At 39.5% G+C, this 20419-nt stretch overlaps 5 protein-coding genes and 1 long non-coding RNA gene across 6 annotated transcripts; all 6 read right to left on the bottom strand.

The window, feature by feature from the left end:
- Positions 1-666: 666 nt before the first annotated feature.
- LOC135118460 (fatty acid synthase-like) lies at positions 667-6104 on the bottom strand. Its single transcript, XM_064040591.1, has 17 exons — positions 5939-6104; positions 5508-5622; positions 5047-5250; positions 4699-4815; positions 4448-4620; positions 4196-4338; positions 3716-3919; positions 3392-3578; positions 3161-3320; positions 2914-3083; positions 2510-2661; positions 1987-2170; positions 1728-1873; positions 1463-1647; positions 1167-1396; positions 908-1098; positions 667-819 (listed from the first exon to the last, which is right to left on the bottom strand). The coding sequence occupies exons 1-17, from the start codon at positions 6021-6023 to the stop codon at positions 667-669; spliced, it is 2799 nt and encodes a 932-aa protein (XP_063896661.1). The 5' UTR covers positions 6024-6104.
- A 3188-nt stretch (positions 6105-9292) lies between these two features.
- Positions 9293-10386, bottom strand: LOC126055188 (uncharacterized). Its single transcript, XM_049843247.2, has 3 exons — positions 10175-10386; positions 10005-10107; positions 9293-9925 (listed from the first exon to the last, which is right to left on the bottom strand). Exons 1-3 carry the CDS (start codon positions 10358-10360, stop codon positions 9369-9371), a joined length of 846 nt encoding a protein of 281 aa, XP_049699204.2. The 5' UTR covers positions 10361-10386; the 3' UTR covers positions 9293-9368.
- A 58-nt stretch (positions 10387-10444) lies between these two features.
- LOC135118459 (fatty acid synthase-like) lies at positions 10445-14232 on the bottom strand. Its single transcript, XM_064040590.1, has 14 exons — positions 14146-14232; positions 13619-14032; positions 13385-13540; positions 13065-13177; positions 12805-12958; positions 12372-12543; positions 12167-12279; positions 11923-12087; positions 11614-11786; positions 11387-11536; positions 11080-11289; positions 10883-10988; positions 10695-10801; positions 10445-10616 (listed from the first exon to the last, which is right to left on the bottom strand). The coding sequence occupies exons 1-14, from the start codon at positions 14230-14232 to the stop codon at positions 10445-10447; spliced, it is 2292 nt and encodes a 763-aa protein (XP_063896660.1).
- A 1064-nt stretch (positions 14233-15296) lies between these two features.
- On the bottom strand, positions 15297-18432 carry LOC110370860 (fatty acid synthase). The gene is made up of 12 exons (XM_064040589.1): positions 18201-18432; positions 17768-17962; positions 17528-17687; positions 17281-17450; positions 17058-17209; positions 16727-16910; positions 16448-16596; positions 16183-16367; positions 15997-16116; positions 15804-15913; positions 15520-15710; positions 15297-15449 (listed from the first exon to the last, which is right to left on the bottom strand). Exons 2-12 carry the CDS (start codon positions 17874-17876, stop codon positions 15297-15299), a joined length of 1683 nt encoding a protein of 560 aa, XP_063896659.1. The 5' UTR covers positions 17877-17962; positions 18201-18432.
- A 153-nt stretch (positions 18433-18585) lies between these two features.
- On the bottom strand, positions 18586-19256 carry LOC135118401 (uncharacterized). The gene is made up of 3 exons (XR_010277565.1): positions 19138-19256; positions 18882-19060; positions 18586-18719 (listed from the first exon to the last, which is right to left on the bottom strand). It is a non-coding gene; the product is annotated as an uncharacterized LOC135118401 (long non-coding RNA).
- A 113-nt stretch (positions 19257-19369) lies between these two features.
- Positions 19370-20345, bottom strand: LOC110370861 (fatty acid synthase-like). Its single transcript, XM_049843424.2, has 4 exons — positions 20196-20345; positions 19849-20044; positions 19643-19757; positions 19370-19577 (listed from the first exon to the last, which is right to left on the bottom strand). The coding sequence occupies exons 1-4, from the start codon at positions 20343-20345 to the stop codon at positions 19370-19372; spliced, it is 669 nt and encodes a 222-aa protein (XP_049699381.2).
- Positions 20346-20419: the final 74 nt, after the last annotated feature.

Below are 20419 nucleotides of genomic sequence, written 5' to 3'. Positions count from 1 at the left end.
TTTTTCCAAAATATTCAGCAACAATTTGCAGGAACACATAAATTGCCGTTGACACCTGTAAGCACAACAATTTGCATGAACTTTAAGCTGGTCTTTCAATAACTACATGGAATGCCATGATATACTCACATCTTCACTCGCATCTTGATAGAAAGGTACAAAGTTTAGCGTTTGCATTACAATAGGTTGTCGTTGAATAGGTTTGTCTTTAAATGAAATCTTTTCTATAGACAGACCTCCGCAACTGAAATATTAGGAAGTGCATCAAGTATCTTATTTATTTTAAAAAAATGGCTTGAAACTAACATAAAGTAACAATTCACCTGAGTATATTGTCATTTTCGGCAACTACAGCATCAACTAACGTATCTTTGATATTTGCTCCCGTATGTATCAGAGTAAATAAATGAGCGTTAACGTCAATACTCATACGTTGTATGTACCGCGGCTGAGACACTGCGTTGTGATCATTTCTCAGAGTACACAACTGAAGAGCACCGTCGATGAAAGTAATCCAGTTGTTTCTCCATATCAACCGAGTTCTCGTCATAGGGAAGTTTGAACTGTGTATGGAGCGAAACTCGTTTCTGAAATATTTCAGGATATCATAGAATAAACCATCAACTTCTTGTGTCATCAAAACTCCTCACCTGCTGCTTACGTTGCTTACCTGTATTCAAAACCTCTTTCATAAAGAAGTTTGTAGATATCCGTACTGTTCAGCGTCATTTCATCTACGATGTCAATCGAAGGAGCTCTGTAGTTTGTTTTGACTGCCACGATTTTTCCTTCGACCACCGGATTTCCTTCATGTGTGACCTAAAACGTAGTACCTTCTTTAGTTCTCAATCTGTAGAATCTACAGGTCAAGTGGCATTTTAGTTATGAAAACGTTAAATTATATTACTTCAAACTGTCCACTTCCTCGTTGCAGCATGACCACCAGCCTTAGCATTCGTGTATCGTTCAACAGCGGCTGCTTATGGACTGTCAGGTTGTGGAACTCTATTGACGTTTCACGCAATGGCATCTCTGTTATCATCGTCAGAGTGTCCCAGACAAATACTAGCGCTCCAGCCAATGGGAATACTTTCTTGCCTGCAATCATAAGCCCCCAATAAGTCACTATGCTTTTTTTTTATTCAAATATAACATTTATTTATCACCTTCAATGATCGATCCTTCTAAGAATTTGAAGTCGTCTTCATTGACCGTCAGTTTTGGTTGGTATATTGCTGTATAGGTTTGATCAATTGCCTCATAGAGTAGTACGTTCCATTCCTCCGTGTGAACCCATTCGACTAAATGAGAAAGCTGTCGTGTTTGTGTTGCGACTGGAAAGTCGATTTTCGGATACAGAGCGCTAACGTCCAAGTCGAAGCCTGCCATGTAGAGCCTGTAAATTAAGAATGTGTTAGTATTGGGTTACCTGTGAGGAGAGTGTGTTAGCGGCGTGACTCACGTGCCGAGCGCGTCGAGCAGCAGGCGCGCGGGCTGGGGGTGCGCGCGGCGCGTGAGCGGCACGTGGCGGCACGCGCGCGGCAGCGAGCGCTTGAGGATGGCCTGCAGCAGCCCGTGCGGCGCCACCTCCACCAGCACCGCGTTGTTGGGAATCAGTCGGGATGTCTCCTCGAACAACACCGGACGCTGCGACAGATATTACAACCATTCTGTCAAGGTTTCTCTTTTGATAAGAATACTCGTGTGGTTCATGGAGTGCATCTTACCAGCAAGTTATTAGTGTGATATTCTGCTGAAGAATATTTCGCAGCAGCTTCATGCCACCTATCACGGTCCACAGATGTGGACAACCAGCGCTCGCTTCTCAATTTGGGTTCTACAATTTCACTCAAATATTGCTGTAACTTAGTACCTGAAATAAGTCATGTAATGTATGAAAATAATCACTTCATAAAAAAAGCTTAATAGGAAAATTAATACAGAGCATAAAGGGATTTGTAAGCTGTCTTGCATTAGTGGACATACCAGCTTTGCTAATGTAACGTGAATGGTAGGCAATGTTCGAGCACTTGACTGCTTTAGCGAAGATGCCTTGTTCAGTCAGTTGCGACACAAACTTATGTACCACATCCTCCGGACCAGAGATTGTGCACGAGTCGGGCCCGTTGTGACATGCTACATCTATCTCCGGTGGACAAATTTTTGAGATCTGAAATATTATTAATTAAACATAGACACCGTGTGAATTATCATAAATGTTGGAAACAAGATATGTGCTAAATCGGTGTGAATGGCGACGGGGCGTGACGAAAAATCATTATACTATCCCACTAACCTAAATATAAAGTTCCTGCAATTTATTGTCTTTGCAATTTATTCTAGACACGAGAAACTGCAAAAAGCTAGAATCCAGACATTATGGGGATTGAGGGGGAGGCCTATGTTCAGCAGTGGACGTCCTATGGCTGAGATGATGATGATGATGGAGATTACGATGATGGACAAAAGAGGATTGTGACATAGTACGAGTTAAGACTGTTGACAGTACCTGCTGATATCCAAGACCTACAGCAGCCATCGCACCCCGAATAAAGGTCGTCTCTATTGAAACGAGACCACGACTGTAAGCCATGAGTATCATCTCCTCTGCAGTACAACAGCCGTCTGCATACGCGCAACCTAGCTCTCCAACGCTATGTCCTGAAGATATTAAGTTTTTTTTTTATGATTCTATGAGCATTAAGAAAAAACTTCAATCATAGATCAAACTAACAAGTATTCAAGAGCAAACAAAATAGAGCAATACTTTGGACCCTTAACGCAATCGAACTAATCACGACGAAAATCGAGTTTTCCAAATTTTTCCCATTCATTTTTCACCAGAGGAATTCCTCTCATTGTACGTATTGCATTTCACGACGGCCACAGTTGAATAATGAATCATATGATTACCGATTATGTAATCTGGAACGAGACCCACAGCACGTAGAATATCAGTCAGACCAATCTGTATGGCGGCGATACCAACAAAGCAATTGAGTATGTTGTCCAAAACTAATTTATCGGTGCTTGTGATAATGTTCACTATGTCTACTCCTTTAGGCTTTAGAACTTTGTCACATCTGAAATATAATATAATATAGAATTACTTTTTATTTACCGGAAGAATGTAAAACCACAAAACTGAGTATTTACTTACCGCTCTATGGCGGCAGCAAAGACAGGTATGCGCATGAGTTCTATTCCCATTCCAGGCCACTGTGACCCCATCCCGCTGTACACGAACCACAGCGGTCTGCGAGCGTCGTCGAAGTACTCAGCCTTCTCACAGTGCATCACTGTTTTCTCATCCATTGTTTCTACAAAATGTGAAGTCAGATTTATTTTAAATTCAAACACACATTTTTTTTTGTATTTGGGTTGAACTTACCATATATGCCATATCCTCTAGCCATATGCTTCTGTATACCCTTCTTGTGCATGGAATGATACAGGGCTATCTCCTCAGGATCCAGCTCGTTTGCTTTGATGCTTTCCATTATTTTCTGTACTGCAGTCTCCTGTCTTCCGGATAGTGTCACCAAATACGGGATTTTACTGTGGTAACGGGACACGTCCTAAAATATGTATTATTTATTACCTTAGTTTTACTTGTTTGCTCTTGAATATATTGAAACATTGACCAATACTTGAAAACATGTTTGAGTGGTTTTAATAAGGCTAAAATGGAAACAATTTGGTATTTTTAACTGACCTTATGTTTATAGTGTCCTTTCAATAGTAAATGCACATTTACACCCAATACTGAAAAGTTATTAAGCGCTGTAAATGTACGATGAAAGGGCTCATGTTTGGTTACAATTTTCATCCTGCCATCTTGGAGCGCCGGAATGTCAAGCCTCGGGTTTTCGCAGTGCAAGTTTGCTGCCAATTTTCCTCTTTGGTAAGCGAGTAATAACTGAAAGTATATCTCGAACCTTAATATAATGGCATAATCATATAAGATTTTTATTAAGCTCTTTAATATTCATGCTAGTATGACTGAATGGATGAACTATGTGAAGTACCCTTGTTATCCTTTAACTGAACTGTTATCACAAACTTCCATGTTTTATTAAAGTCTTTTCGTTCATTAAATTTAGTTACCAATCATTTTAATGGTCTTAGTTTACTTGCATTGTCTGTTGTTATTTTTTTTGACATCAATTCATTCACAATACGCAAACCACATTACCTTAATAACACCACACAGTCCCGATGGCTCCCGAGAATACCCCATATTGGACGAGACACTTCCAACAAGCAATGGTTCCTTTCGATCTTTGCAGAAAACCTCTTCTATTGCTTGCAGTTCAGCTTTGTCAATTTCTGACACGGCTAAAAAATAAGACCATTCTTGCATTTTTATACGAATTTGCTTATGTATTACTTCAATGAGCAAACAATTTGTATAAATGGCAATGTCCTGTTCCTTTGTGCTGCTTACCTGCTCCAAACCCTTCAACATACTCCACAGAAGAGGGTGATACACCAGCTTCTTCATAGAATTCACGAAGAAACTTGCATAGCTTTTCAGGGTTCCGGTAATGTCCCAATTTTCCACTGCCATCGTCGTCCAGTCCGTAGTTGGACTTAACGTGATATATTTCAGCATAAACTCTAAAATAGCGTTTTTAGATGATTGCATTTCGAGTATTATTTGTAACTATTTAGAACTAAATTTAATGAATGTAGTACCTTCTTGCATCTTTATATTTCTGCAGAAAGACAGCAGTGATTGCTTCCGATATAGTCTGGCCGTTAGCGTCCGCGTCATAACATTTCGTCTTACTATCAGGACTGATAGGAACAGATCTGAAATAAAAAAGGTTAAAGCTAAACAGATTGTGTTACATGACAGAACTTTCTTCCTTCAATAGGTCTGTAAGGTAAGTAACGCAACCCACAGGACGTCTAGCAGTTAAGCAATTGTTCGAATCGCCGATTTGACGACTGGTTATGATTTGCTTATCATTATAGTTACATGGGGAAACCAGGGTGGGTTTCAAGTATAGTAAGTATATTTTTAGCTAGGTGTAATCTTACCTGCCGTAATGTATAGAGTAGGCAGGGTGTAGGCTTAACCTCGCCCCGCCGACAAGCGCAGCGTCGCAGCACCCGTGCTGGATGGCTCTGCAGGCCATCTCGAGCGCCACGAGCGAGCCGGAGCAAGACGCGTCCAGTGTGTACGACGGACCCTTCGCGTTCAGCCAGTACGAGATGCGGTTCGCGGCCATGTTTGTACTACCGCTAGATGGAAAAATAGAATTACATAATATAAGCATGTTATAGAATTGTGAAGTTGATAACCATTTGACTCCTTTTCCAACAGATGTTGTCGAAAAGCTTTATTTGTCTGGAGCTGGCACAATTGACTTCACAATATAAAAATAAAAGTATAACTGCATACTTGTTGTTTACAGTGCTTTATGAAAGAATGCTGTTGGGGAAGAAAAATGTGTGTGAAATTCCGTAGAATTCCGCAAAGAAGACATTGTAATACTTACCCCAATAATGCACTTCCACGAGAGCGTTGCGTGCTCAACATTCGGCAAGTCTCAGTGACTCCGGTTGCAATGAACACTCCCACGCGTTTTCCCGATAGCTCGGTTGGACACACTCCTGAAAATCAGTGAAAGTAAAATTTTATCTTTCCCTACTTATAAGTGGGTGAAAGAATGAGATGCCTAAATATGGTATGGTTTTTGGTTATGATAAAGATTTTGTAGGTCTTATAAAATAACTTTGTCAAATACATCAGCCATTTGATGACTCGCGGATTCACAACAGTGTAGTATCTTGACTGTTCTCGCTAACTTTAGTTCTTTGATCAGTAAAATTATGCACACAAAGTTGTGCATTGTGTGTGATTGTGTGTTGAAATAATAAGTTGGTCGTAAAGAAGTTAACAGATGAATAGATAGATTATTATACTAACCAGCATCTATAATTGCTTGATAGGCTTGTTCACACAGCTTCCTGTACATGGTGTCAGTGGAATTGACGAGACGGTAGTTGATCATGAAGAACTGCGCGTCGAAGCGCTCGATGTCTGGGATGAGACCATGACGCGGCGCCTCCGCCTCTGGGTGGTTGCACTTCCAGCGAGGCTCAGGGGCAGACACCAAGTTTTCCTGTCATGTGAAAAATATTTTATTTTTAATAAGGTCTTTTAAAAAAAAATCAATAGGTACTAATTCAATATTACGTAACAAGAACCTTATTACCAACTAACTACCTTTAAAACAAGGGTAATTTTTATGGTGAGCAAAATATTTTCGCAAGATAAAAGTGGCAATACCCATGCCCGGTAAATAAACCTAATTAACCATCTTGCTCTAATGGCAAAAACCGCAAAAAAAGAAACACGGAAAACCTCTAGTCTTAAACAATATTAATTGCATTTGCCTACTTACCATATTATACAACTTTTCAGTGAACTCGTCGAGTCCATGGCAACCAGGCATGAGCGCCGACATGCCAGATATGACTATACTGTCGTCCAGTGACGCAGGCGCAGCGGGCTCCGTTGGTATCGGACTGCCTTCATTGGGAGTCGGCGCCATGCTGAAAAAAGCGAAAATAATAACTTGATTATCATGAAATATTGTCAACACTTTATTAGTATCTACTTTGATTCTCATACTCGTATAAAAGAGGATAATAAGTTCATAACAATCTCTAATTACGTATCGTCTCTATTCAATCAATTTAAAAAGAAAAGGGTTTTTAATGGTATTAAATAAATAGATTGGAAAACGCTGTCTCCGGAAATAAACACTGAGACAGGCAAAACAATCTACAAAGTTGGATACACGTTCATCATAACAATTTTATTACTTTACAATCTCAAAAATGCGGACAAACATTGAGGCGATGTTTTTCAACTTATTTGAACATAAAAATATGAAAACACTTACTGTTAAAACAAAATCCGCTTTTCACTTCATTATTCATTACAAATATAAAATATATGTACAAGAGCACATAAAATTAACATATTTTTCATTAAAACGGTTAATAATATAACTAAACGAATTATTTTTCTAAATTAACATTTAATAAAGAAAAACAAAAGCCTACACATAGAAGAGCGCGAACGAATAAAAAAAATATGTCGTCAAACTTTATTTCCAGCCAGCATTATTCCGTGAAGGTAAAGTGTTGATACCTAGTAGGTTGTATACTTAACCTAAAAACTTTTTGGTTTTAGAACTGAGGGTGATATAAAACTTTTTTTTGATACATCATTTAGAAACTTCATAACAGAAAAATCTGAAAGTAGGATCTCTTTTCAGTCTAAAGTTTAAAGTAAATTATAAAATTATGAAATGTTGTCTTTAATTGTGAGAATCACCTACTTAATTAAATACAATATTTTTTATTCAATACTCACATTTTGAAATCAACAAAGAATAATAATATTAGTTCTTGAAGAAAATTGAGCGCACTGTGGCTGAAAACATTTCTCGAAACTTATATACCTACCGTACTTATGTACCGTAATAACTATGTAAGTTATTAAATTATTAATAGATTCCGCATTATTAATTGGGTATCAGTTGCTTTATTAATAAATAGTCGGTTTTAAGCTTTTTAATATACTAGCTTTTACTCGCGGTTTTCGAAGCATGCTAAGGGAAATTGAACTTCTCGTCCTTAGCTTTATGGAAACTGTGCCATATAAATTATTTTAACAGCCATTTGTATTCTGTCTACATGATGTCATACAGTTTTGTCTGGAATATGTTCACCGTTTCAAGAGCTCTGTCGTTAGAAGCACTTTCTCGACTCGAGGCCTATTTACTTGACTTATGAACGCATAAAAACAGATGCTAATAAGTTGATAAGCAGTTATAGGGCATTGTATATTACGGAAGGTCAGTAATGAATTTATTCAAGCTGGTGCGCTTGATTTACATGTAATGGGTCACCAGGTAAATTTTACATTCAAAATGGCAAGATATTATATTCACTATTGGAATATTACAATACAATGCCATTTGATAGTTATTAAAAGTTGATGTATAATTGGGTCCTGGAGCAGTACTTATAGTATAATGTTTTATGTATGTACCTTCCATCCGTTGTTTCAGTTACCAAATAACAGTACAGTTTTACCTAAGCTTTGTAAAAAGTCGCGTTATCGGTTAAATGACGTTAGGATGGGCGTTATGGACCCTTCTAACTTTACGAATTTTTGTAAGTAATGTATAAGTAGGTACTATCAGAATTTACTATTTTCGCCGCTTTCATTTGTTTAATTTTGGAGAACTTGGTACATAGGAGGAGTAAATGAGAGACAGCATGAACGGGTTTATAAGGGCACTACATAGGGTCCTATACAAAATCGAAATCAATAAATTCAAAAATCTTTTATTCAAAGTAGTTGGTCCGAAAACAGCACTACTGGAATGCCACAATTGCAAGAGACATCCCTAAAAACCCATCATTCACTACTTCCTATGTGTTATTATGAGAAAGTATATAGATATATGTAGTATATGGGAGTCTGTTAGCGAGTAGTGTTGCAGACTATGGGGGGTAGGTGAGTTTTCTCCACCTTAGCTCGGCCCGTAGTGTATAAGAGTACTGAGATGGACTTCACTATGTACTCCCTTATGCACATCCTTTATCTTATGTACATCCTTATATGTACGCATAATCCCTTATGAATAACACCATAGATTACATCTCTGTGCTCTTCCTAAGGACATATTTATCTTGGTCGCATGCTTCAACATGACTGAAGTGTCTCCACTTTCTTCTCTAATGATTAGGCAGATCATCGAAGGCTTCAACCTGTCGATCTCGAATTCACAATAGGCAGTGCAAGAAGTATGACTTCATGGTCAGTGGCGTCAGGGGTAAATTGTAGAGAAGTTGGAACATATTTGTCAGCACAGAAGATACCGCACTATCTGACTCTTTTGTTTCTCGCTAATAGTTTTCGGGTGATAAGGATCCGATTGATCAAATTTTTTATATAGATAGGTACTTGTGGAAATGAATCCTTCAACACTGGCTTAATGTACATTAATCCTACTAATATTATAAACGCGAAAGTTTGTATGTATGGATGTATGGATGTTTGTTACTCTTTCACGCAAAAACTACTGAATGGATTTTAATGAAACTTTACAATAATATAGCTTATACATCAGAATAACATATAGGCTAAAATTTGTAAACATATTGTTCGAAATACTAAACCTGCGCAGACGAAGTCGCGGGCACCAGCTAGTTATGTATAAACTAAGAAGACACAATAACGACAACAACAAAAATGCAGTATAATGAAACATATTTATTTAGGTAAGTATCATTGAAGAAAAACAGCAACCGTAATTTTGTATTTGTATAATTAACTAAACAGCCTCTGAATTTATAGCATGCATTTCACAACGATTTCTTTTATAAAATTTGGACAATATGTCACTGCCTAAATACTTATTAACTAAAGAAGAACATCGTAGATCACGCGGCGCATGCTCAAGTGTAGCATCCAGTTGATGAACAACGACATCCTGATGCGAGAGCTCCGAACATTCCCGCGGTGACGTGTCGTGTAGCCTGGCGCGCAGGATGATCACCTGAGCGTTGAGCGGCGTGAAGCTCGTGCGGCAGTCGCGCAGCAGGCGCGTGCGCGCGTGCACGGCGCGCAGCAGCGCGGCGACGTACTGGCGCGAGTGCGGCACGCGGCCGCGCAGCGCGCGCACCACGCGCCGCACCTTGTCGCGGAACTGCGGCAGCGCGCGCAGCTCGTGCTGCAGCGCCGGGCGCGTCTCACCCAGCAGCAGGCGCTGCACGTGCTGCAGCAGCGACACCTGCAGCGACTGCTCCGACATGCCGCGCAGCTTGTGCTCTAGGTCGGCTTGGATGTCGGACGCTGTGCCGCCGAGGCAGTACACCGTGCCCGTTAGCCCTGACAATGAACAAAAGAGATTTAAATAAAACAATATGCCCATCTCATTTAGGCAACATTTATCAATCTCAATGCTGACCATAACTTTCCAATATTGCTGCCATTTCCATTACAACAGGTACGCCAAATTCATATCCCAAGAGCTGGAATTGATCCTTAAGTTTCAACTTTTTTATTAGTACCTGAAAATTAAACGTATTTAATTATTCGTCCATTAATTTATTCAGCTTACTTTTTAAGGTAAGTTACCTCTACTAGTCGTTGAGCTATTTCCTGTAAATTCTCTTTGTATTCGTCCATGCCCAAATGTAAAACTACTGCAGGAAGCTTCAGAAGTTCGCACATCTCTTGGAATCTCTTGTGACTGTCCTCTAAACCAGGGACAATGTATAAGAAAGTGTCATCATCTCCACTCTCAAAAGTTTTCTGAAACATTATAAAAGTTGGTAACGAGCTACAAGATGAACTCAACTGCATTTTATTTTCTTACAGATACGATCAGCAACCATGCCTATTGATTTATTTATAAAATATTACGGTATATACCATATTATGTGCCGAGTGTGTAAGTGTTGACATAAACACGAACTCTGAAGTCGCTAAAACTTCATCGCTATCAATGTGGGACAAGTATCCACTAAAACCTGCTGCTGCTTTGTTTTCATCCAATGGTCTTTTTCGATTTTTGGGACTGAAATTAATGGGTGTGGTAAGATAGTTACTTATTTTTTATATATTCTACACAGGAAAAACATTTAAAAGAACTTACTGGCCTACTACGACAACAGCGTCGCCACTGAGCAGGGCATCTTCTACAGCGTCAACAGCGCTGCGCCACGACAACCTGTTATCTTCTTCCACTCTTACATCTTCAAACTGTTATGAAATATGGTATCGTACCAGTCAGTTTTCAATTACTATTGTTCTTATCTTCAAAGAAAATAATTCACTACTTACCTTGTCTAGTTTGAGATGTATGGATACAGAGTTGAGATTATGCTGTCTTCTCATCATGCTTACGTTTCGACCTACAGCATCATCTTCACTTATCACGGTAAAGAACCTAAAACATAAAACTTAACCCACTAATTTGACAAGTTCAATGCGTTATTTCTATTATACATGACAAAAATTATCAATATCAGTACAAATACCTGAGTTCTGGACAAACTTCTCTAGATACGATATCCACGTCATACATTGTCGCGTGAACATTTTCCTTATCATCTGAGACAGTGGCTACAATGTGAACGCCTTCAATATGCCCCATAGCATTGGCTTCGTTAAACATATTGCGCACAGTTTCAATGGAATCTAGAGCATTGGAAGATATCCTGACTTCGATCCCGAGTTTCTTCCATAACCTACAATGTTGTTTGATATTAATCAAACACGCTCTAAAAATATGTACGTTTTAAACAATAAGTATTGTCTAAATCCTGATGTAATGGTCAAACTTACTCTTTTTTGAACAATGAATAACTTGAAATATTTGGAACATTTAGGAACAATTTTTTAGCTCCACGTTCGACAAATCTGTCTGCAACTTTAAAACTAAATCCATCCTGGTCACACACAATCACATGGCACAATTTATTTGAGAGAGACAATCTGGAAAATAAAAATTGAAAGTGGTGCAATTTAATGTTTAAAATCAATGGCTAAAAGAGTTGGAGAGAAGCAAATACCTAGGTTGTGCTGGCGGCAGTTGTTCGTGCATCCTGAGCAGCACCCTGCCGCGGTGTCGGCTGGCGGCCAGCAGACGGAACGCGCGCGCGGTGTCGTGCGGCGCGTACGTCACGCGCGACAGCGGACGCACGTAGCCCAAGCGGATACCATCACTTATCATCAACTTGATTTTCTAGTCAAAACCATATCATAATAAATATTATTCGATGACTTTATGATACCTATTTGAAATCAGTCTTCCACTCGAATGGTTCAAAGGAAATTCTTCCTTATCTTATTATTATCGTACGATGTAAGTGAATACTCACTCGGAATTCCTCTATATTCTGATCACCATATATGGAAGATATGTCAATAATTGAATATGTTCTTCCGAAATTAAGACAATTCATTCCGAACTCGGAGTTCACTTCGTCATGAAGTTGATTTATATCGAAAGTCGTTCCTTTTTCGCTGCAACATGATAACGAAACCTAAAAACATTTTCGTTACAGTTAAAACGTTCTATCTCAAAGATAAAAAAAACAAACAAACATTATTGTAATATATTACAGATTTCAGACTTCCTTTCAAACATGAGAGGACGATATCACAACCGCACCCTTTGGTTTTGTACATAACCATCTCTTTGAAAGAATCGTCCCGAGAATTCCCAATGTGGTCAGCTGAAATTTGGAATGGGTAATTATCATTCGTAGTGGTTGCAACTGCCAAAATATTTAGTGAATAGCACCACATGCATCGTTGAACACTGCACCTAGTAAGTCAGGGAAGAGCTTCGTCAGGAATGTTTTCTTGTGGTGGTCACTGACGGTGGTGAAGACTCGGCAGCCGACGGCGAGCGCGACAGCGATGGCGGCCTGTCCCACCGCGCCCGCGCCGCCGTGCACCAGCACACACGTGCCCGGCACTAGCCGGCTCTTGATACCCTGATGACCACGACATTATAAAAACTTTTTATTGGACTTCCTCTTTAAGCTAAGCGGTGACCAACTCGACTGATAAGCATGACGTATGATTCCCAAATATTGTTTAAATATTTATGTTTGGGCCCAACTAATGTTTTTTAAAGCCTAGTTGGTAAGGGTCTAGTTTACCTCGATCCAAATAACTCCTAATCTTATATGCAAAGTCTGACTATCCAGTTACTTCCTTAACCATTTTTCAAGAATTAATTTCTTAATAAATACCAGACAATAGAACACGATTGTGTAGGCAAGCGGCACTGTGGCCGCATCTTCTAGGCTCCAGTGAGATGGAACTGGCCACAGGTATTGAACGGGCGACCGGATCTTGGCCGACACGCTGCCTGATGTAGGCGTTATACCCATCACACGTTCCCCTCTGCAAGAAACGTAAAGTGAATATAAAATTAATATGAGTGGATAGCAAGCAAAAAATCATATATTAAACTGGTTGTACTGTGTCAAAATGAGTATTTAAAAAATACCTGTCAGAAATTCCGCTAAAACTGATTCCAAAGCCTTGATCTTCAGCAACATTAGTTGGTACCTGAGCCAGAGCTCGCCAAGCATCGTAGCTATTTAGTTCAGCGTAGTGTACCTGAGTTGTATGTATAAACAGTTTTTAAACTCATACTGAATCTCTAGCAGAGAAACTTTAATAACGTTAAAATACAAGAAATAAGTACCTAATATTATTAGGTACCTAGCCTAACCTAGAGCTTATTGATAAAAAATACATTTATTTTGAGAAGACACATTAATATCGCAACGGCATCGATTTATTATAATTTACCTATACACATACCTGAACATTAATATCAGCTGGTTGTTGATTCACATTTGGTATTCGCAGCCAGTACAAAGAATTCAGATCACCCAGTTGAGAGCAGCGAAGTGCTGCGACATCATCACTCGCATAGTTTCTATTGAGTGGCAAGTAAAATTCACCACCCCAAGTATTCTATGAATCACATAAATACCTGTTAATATATAAAACTATTTTCATACTCCTAATAAGAAACAAGATCAGATATCTTACCTCATAGAATATGTTAAACGGCAGCTCAAAACTAGGAAGTTGCTTCAAATCCACTTTATACTTGTCGTTCACCATCGCTAGGAACACTTGGTTACGGTCCTGTTGACTTCTCCATTGCTTCACAAGTTGTTTCAAATCGCCCGGTGCAGGGTACGAGGTGAATGCTACCAGTTTTTGGTGAGTTTTTAAGTTGGACCTAGCCACGGCCAAGCACTGCAAGTCCTCAGGTCTGGCCACAGTCACTGCAACGGCTGACAAAGGTTTTGTCTTCCTACGCAATAGCGCTAGCCTTGAATCTCCCATGCCAACAGCCGAAATTTCTAGGTATGGAGACAAAACATGATGAGAAGACACACTAACACCAATAGTAATAAGGAAAACGTCAGGATATAGATGATGCAGACTGTCAAAAACCTGAAACAATGTTTTAATTAAAGGAATTGGTCATTTTATGTCATGATTTAAACAACTTATGAATTATTTCGAGTACTTACATTTGCGTTAAATGTCTCGTTTAAAATAATTACATCTGGATCTTCTATATTTATTCTTGTTACGTCTTCTTCTTTGAAAACGTTGATGTCAATTTGTTCAAGTGAAGGACCAGTTATCATTGAGCATACTTCGTCCAGTACATAAGTGTCGTTTGAGCCATGAATATTTATAACAACCAACTTCTTTTTGCCGACATATTCAGCGACAATTTGCAGGAATACATAAATTGTAGTCGGGGCCTAGAAACATTAAACTTAATTTACCTACTCGTCGAGCTAGTTTTGCATCGACAACAGAATACGTTATGAAATACTTACGTCTAAATTAGCGTCTTGATAGAAAGGTACAAACTTCAGAATTTGCATTGAAATAGCTGGTCGATGACAAGGTGTATCTTTAAACAACATATTTTTGATCGAGAGACCGCCGCAACTGAAATATCAGATAGTTTTAGTAGCTGAGGTTTTCTAGTTAGTCTAAACTAGGTATGGCGTAAAACAAAAATTTTGTGACATTTCACCTGAGCATATTCTGATCTTCGAAAAATACAGCGTCAACTAACGTATCATTGATATTTGCTCCCAAATGTATCAGAGTAAATAAATGAGCGTTAACATCAATGCTCATACGCTGTATGTATGAGCATGATGTTAACGATGCGTCGTGATCATGTCTCAGAGTATATAACTGAAGAGCTCCGTCGATGAAAGTAATCCAGTTGTTTCTCCATATCAACCGAGCTCTCGTTATGGGAAAGTTTGAACTGTGTATGGAGCGAAACTGGTTTCTGAAATATTTCAGGATAAGGTGAAATAGTTTGTCAATTTATTTATTTATTTAATATTTCTGCACATTTTGTACAAGGGCGGACTTAACGCCTTAGGCGTTTTCTACCAGTCTACCTTTGGGTGGTGGAGAAATAGCAGTGGTAGGTGCAAAGATTATATGTTATGACATTTAGTGTAAAAAAAATAAATACTAATATATATTATACATAAACATACTATACATACATACTTAATACATACATATTACAATTGCCAAGAGAGACAAAATAAATTAAAAAAATAATAATCTACGGTAGCGACTCTGCCAATTTCCTGTGGATGTGGTCGCGTAATTTCTTTTTGAATGTATAACGTAATTTATTGTTATACCAAAACTCGTTATCTCCTTATGTTGCTCACCTGCATTCAAACCCTCTTTCAAAGAGAAGTTTGTAGATATCCGAGCTATTCAGCATCATCTCATCTTCTATTTCAATTGAGGGAGCTTTGTAATTTGTTTTGACTGCCACGATTTTCCCTTCGACCACCGGACTACCTTCACATGTGACCTAAAATATAATCATTGGAATAATTTACCACCTTTAACATTTCGAAAATGATTAAGTTAGAGTATATTACTTCAAACTGTCCACTTCCTCGCTGGAGCATGACCACTAGCCTTAACATTTGAGTATCGTTCAACAGCGGCTGTTTGTGGACCGTCAGGTTGTGGAACTCTATTGACGTGTCGCGCAATGGCATCTCTGATATCATCGTCAGAGTATCCCAAACAAATACGAGAGCTCCCGAGACCGGGAATACTATTTTCCCTATAAACAGAGTGTTATGCAAATCAGTTATAAAAAAGAACATTGAATGAAGAACCGCCACAAATATATATTAGAATACTAAAGTTTTAATACCTCCAATAACTGAACCTTCTAAAAACTGATATTCCTCTTCATGGATTGTCAACTTTGGTCTGTATACTGCTGTATACTTCTGATCAGTAACCTCATACAGCGATACGCTCCTAAAAGTATAAATGTCAACTCTTAATGATCCTTAATGATCATAATGATTTATAACTCCAGACTTGATTAATTAGATAGGTACCATTTCTCCGTGTGAGCCCACTCAACTAAATGCGACAGCTGTCGTGTTTGAGTTGCTACTGGAAAGTCGATTTTCGGATACAGAGCGCTAACGTCCATGTCGTAGCCTGCCATGTAGAGCCTGTGAAGCAAGAATGTGTTATTGTCGCGGTACCTGTGAGGAGAGTCTGATTGCGGCTTGACTCACGTGCCGAGCGCGTCGAGCAGCAGGCGCGCGGGCTGGGGGTGCGCGCGGCGCGTGAGCGGCACGTGGCGGCACGCGCGCGGCAGCGAGCGCTTGAGGATGGCCTGCAGCAGCCCGTGCGGCGCCACCTCCACCAGCACCGCGTTGTTGGGGATCAATCGGGATGTCTCCTCGAACAGCACCGGACGCTGCGACAGACATTGCAACTATCCTGTCAAGTTATCCCTTTTGATAAGAATACTCGTGTGGTTCATGGAGTGCATCTTACCAGTAAGTTATTAGTGTGATATTCTGCTGAAGAATATTTCGCAGCAGCTTCATGCCATTTATCACGCTCCACAGATGTCGACAACCAGCGCTCACTTCGAAGTTTTGGTTCCTTGTAAACTTGCTTAGTGTATTGCAGTAGCTTAGGACCTATAATGAACCAGGGACTAAACTTTTTTATTTTAATGAGTAACTATTAGTTTTACTATTAAAGGTGTCCAAAACCATGAATCAAATAAGAATGAAATATTATTCCTAGGGATGTCAAAGATTGACTTACCAGCCTTGGCAACATATCGTGAATGGTAAGCGATATTCGAGCACTTGACTTCTTTAGCGAAGATGCCTTGTTCAGTCAGCTGCGACACAAACTTATGCACTGCTTCGACTGGACCAGAGATTGTGCAGGAGTCGGGTCCGTTGTGACAGGCTATATCTATCTCTGATGGACATATCTTAGAAATCTGCAAAATTTAAAACTGGACCTAGACGGATGCATAAGCTTATTTACACAAATTTTAAATCTTCTTTCCATTGTAGCACCCTACAAAACATTGTTCTTTATCAAACCATACGCTTAAAAAATGTCTGCTGAAAATTCTTATAGGTACCTGTTTATATCCCAAGCCTACAGCGGCCATGGAGCCCTTGATGAAAGTCATCTCCGTTGAAATAAGACCTCGACTGTAGGACATCTGGATCACTTCTTCAGCGGTACAACAGCCGTCCGCATAAGCACAACCCAGCTCTCCAACACTGTGACCTAAAAATTTTAAACTTTTTTTATTGATCATAACGTTTTAATCAAAGAGCAAGAAAAGAAATCTAAAGTACCGATGATGTGGTCAGGAACCAGGCCAACGGCACGCAGAATGTCAGTCAGGCCGATTTGTATAGCAGCAATACCCACAAAGCAGTACAGAATATTTTCCAATATGGTATCATCGGGATTTGTGATAATGTTCACTATGTCGAGACCTTTTGGTTTTAAAATTTTGTCGCATCTGAAATGCAAAACAGGTTGATATTAAAGGCAGGAAATCAGCAATGATGCAAATCCACTTGATAGCTTAATCCTTACCGATCTATGGCGGCAGCAAAGATAGGTATACGCATGAGTTCTTTTCCCATGCCGGGCCACTGCGAGCCCATCCCGCTGTACACGAACCACAGCGGCCTGCGAGCGTCGTCGAAGTATTCAACCTTCTCACAATGGGTCCTTGTTTTATGATTTACAGTTTCTACAAATATTTAGTCTCGTTAAGTCTTCTTGATAAAGTCGGAATTGTTAAAACTCAATTTTATATTTCAGGTAGCTTACCGTATATGCCGTATCCTCTCGCCATATGTTTCTGTATACCTCTCTTATGGTTGGCGTGGTACAGTGCTATCTCCTCAGGATCCAGCTCCTTTGCTCTGATGCTGTCCATTACTTTCTGTACTGCAGTCTCCTGTCTTCCAGACAGTGTCACCAAATATGGGATCCTACTGTGATAACAGGTCGCGTCCTATAATTCTTTAAATATTTTAAGTGCTTTATACTCCTCTTGTAATAAACAAAAATTATTGTTAGACTGTATGTTAGACTGTGACTGTATGTAGAGTATGTTAATTTTAACATGGTGCTGTCACTGGGGTAAGACATTCCAGAAGAGGTGTTAATTTGCTTAAATTAGTAAAGTAAAAAGTAGTTAAAGTGCTTACTTTACAATGTTTAGCTAGAATTTTCACCGTATGTTTAGTTACTCACTCACCTTAGGTTTGTAATGTCCTTTCAAAAGTAAATGGACGTTAGGGCCGGTGAAGGAAAAGCTGTTAAGGGCAGTAAATGTACGATTGAAGGGCTCATGTTTGGTCACTATTCTCATCCTGCCATCTTGGAGCGCCGGAATGTCAAGCCTCGGATTATCGCAGTGCAAGTTGGCTGCCAATTCACCTCTTTGGTAAGCGAGTAATAGCTGCACATAAATCAAAACTTGATCTATTATATAAAGAAAATAAACGAAACCAAAATATAAATAGAATCTGCTAATTTTATGGTTGTAAGTCTAATATTTACTTCACGAAAACTAATATTACATCTAGCTTATAATTGTGCTCTTATAGCTATAATATTAAATAAGAAACTACCTTTACAATACCACACAGGCCAGAAGCTTCTCCCGCAAACCCCATGTTGGATGTAACACTTCCAACCAGTAATGGCTTTTGGCGATCACTGCAGAATACCTCTTCTAGTGTTTGCAGTTCAGCTTTGTCAACGTCGGGTATAGCTGGGGAAGCCAAATAATATCACGAGAATTATTACTTTGTCTTACAAGTTACTTTACATCACGTACTTGACGTGGCATTTCATATGTCGTATAGGAATGATCATCAAAATTAAAATGACTGAATTACTAGCATTTTGCTTTTGAATGAAGTTTCTGCTTTACCTGCTCCAAATCCTTCAACATACTCCACAGAAGAAGGCGCCACACCCACCTCTGCATAGAATTCGCACAAAAACTTGGACAATATTGAAGGATTCCGATGATGCCCAAACTTTTCCTTGCTTTCATTGCCTTGTTCGTAAACGAAGTTTGATTTAATGTGATATATTTCAGCGTAAACTCTGCAATAGTAGGTATTATCTTTACTAAGAATCAACAATAACATCAACAGATAACCTGTGCGTCCATGTCAGTTTACCTTCTTGCGTCTTTATATTTCTGTACAAAAACTGTAGTTATAGCTTCGGTCATGGTCTGACCGTCTGCATTTTCGTCGTAGCATTTAGTTTTACTATCAGGACTCAATGGTACTAATCTGGAAGGAATAAAGTTACCCAATACATATTTAATGAACGAAATGCGTCTATTGAAATCTTCTTCTTCTTAGCGTTTATCCCGTCTATTGAAATATTTAAGTATAATCTTTGGCTTTACCTTCTGTAATGTATTAAGTTAGTGGGATGCAGCATGAGTCGCGCGCCGCTGACGATTGCTGCGTCGCAGTGCCCGTGTCGGATAGCGTCAGTTGCCATCTCGAGCGCCACGAGCGAGCCGGAGCAGGACGCGTCCAGTGTGTACGACGGACCCTTCGCGTTCAACCAGTACGAGATGCGGTTCGCGGCCATCGATCTACTTCCACTACAATCCCAAACATTAGTAATATAATTGTTCTCCTAATAGAGATTTTTTTATCAAAAACTTACCCCATGAGTCCAAAACCACGCGGGCGAGTTGAAAAGAACAATTTGCATGACTCAGTGATGCCAGTTGCAATGAATACACCAACACGCTTTCCCGATAGCTCAGTTGGGGACACACCTGTAAGAGAATTACTCCTTTATAAAAATTTTCCTCGATGCCACCTTTTTTTCTACAATCAAGTTGTAGCTTTTAGTGTTGAAAATCTTACCTGCATCAATAATCGCCTGATAAGCTTGCTCAAGCAGCTTCCTAGACATAGTATCAGTAGAATTAGCAAGTCGGTAGTGAATCATGAAGAACTGCGCGTCGAAGCGCTCGATGTCAGGGATGAGGCCGTGACGCGGCGCCTCCGCCTCCGGGTGGTTGCACTTCCAACGTGGCTCAGGGGCAGACACCAAGTTTTCCTGTCACGCGAGAAGGTTTTAATAAAATAATATGAAAGCATGGCAAAGGAACCTGTTTCGTTAAGAAATAATTTAAATGTCTTCAATCTATTTTAAACGAAATATTTTGCTCAGCTATCAGACATATTCCTAGGTCACTGATGAAACTTACCATGTTATAGAGCTTCTCCGTGAATTCATCAAGACCACGACAGCCAGGCATGAGCGCAGACATGCCAGATATCACAATACTGTCGTCCGGAGTCGTAGCTGCAGCGCACTCCTCAGACTTCGAACTGGGTTCATCAGAAGTCGACGCCATGCTGGACACAAGATTTCATTTATTTGAAAATGTATGTGTTTGCTAGAAAATACTGTTTTATACAATTATTTACC

Source organism: Helicoverpa armigera, chromosome 22, assembly GCF_030705265.1.
Source record: "Helicoverpa armigera isolate CAAS_96S chromosome 22, ASM3070526v1, whole genome shotgun sequence".
Lineage (NCBI taxonomy): Eukaryota > Metazoa > Arthropoda > Insecta > Lepidoptera > Noctuidae > Helicoverpa > Helicoverpa armigera.
Note: the sequence above shows the minus strand (reverse complement) of the source record. Positions and strands in the feature narration are given on the sequence as shown.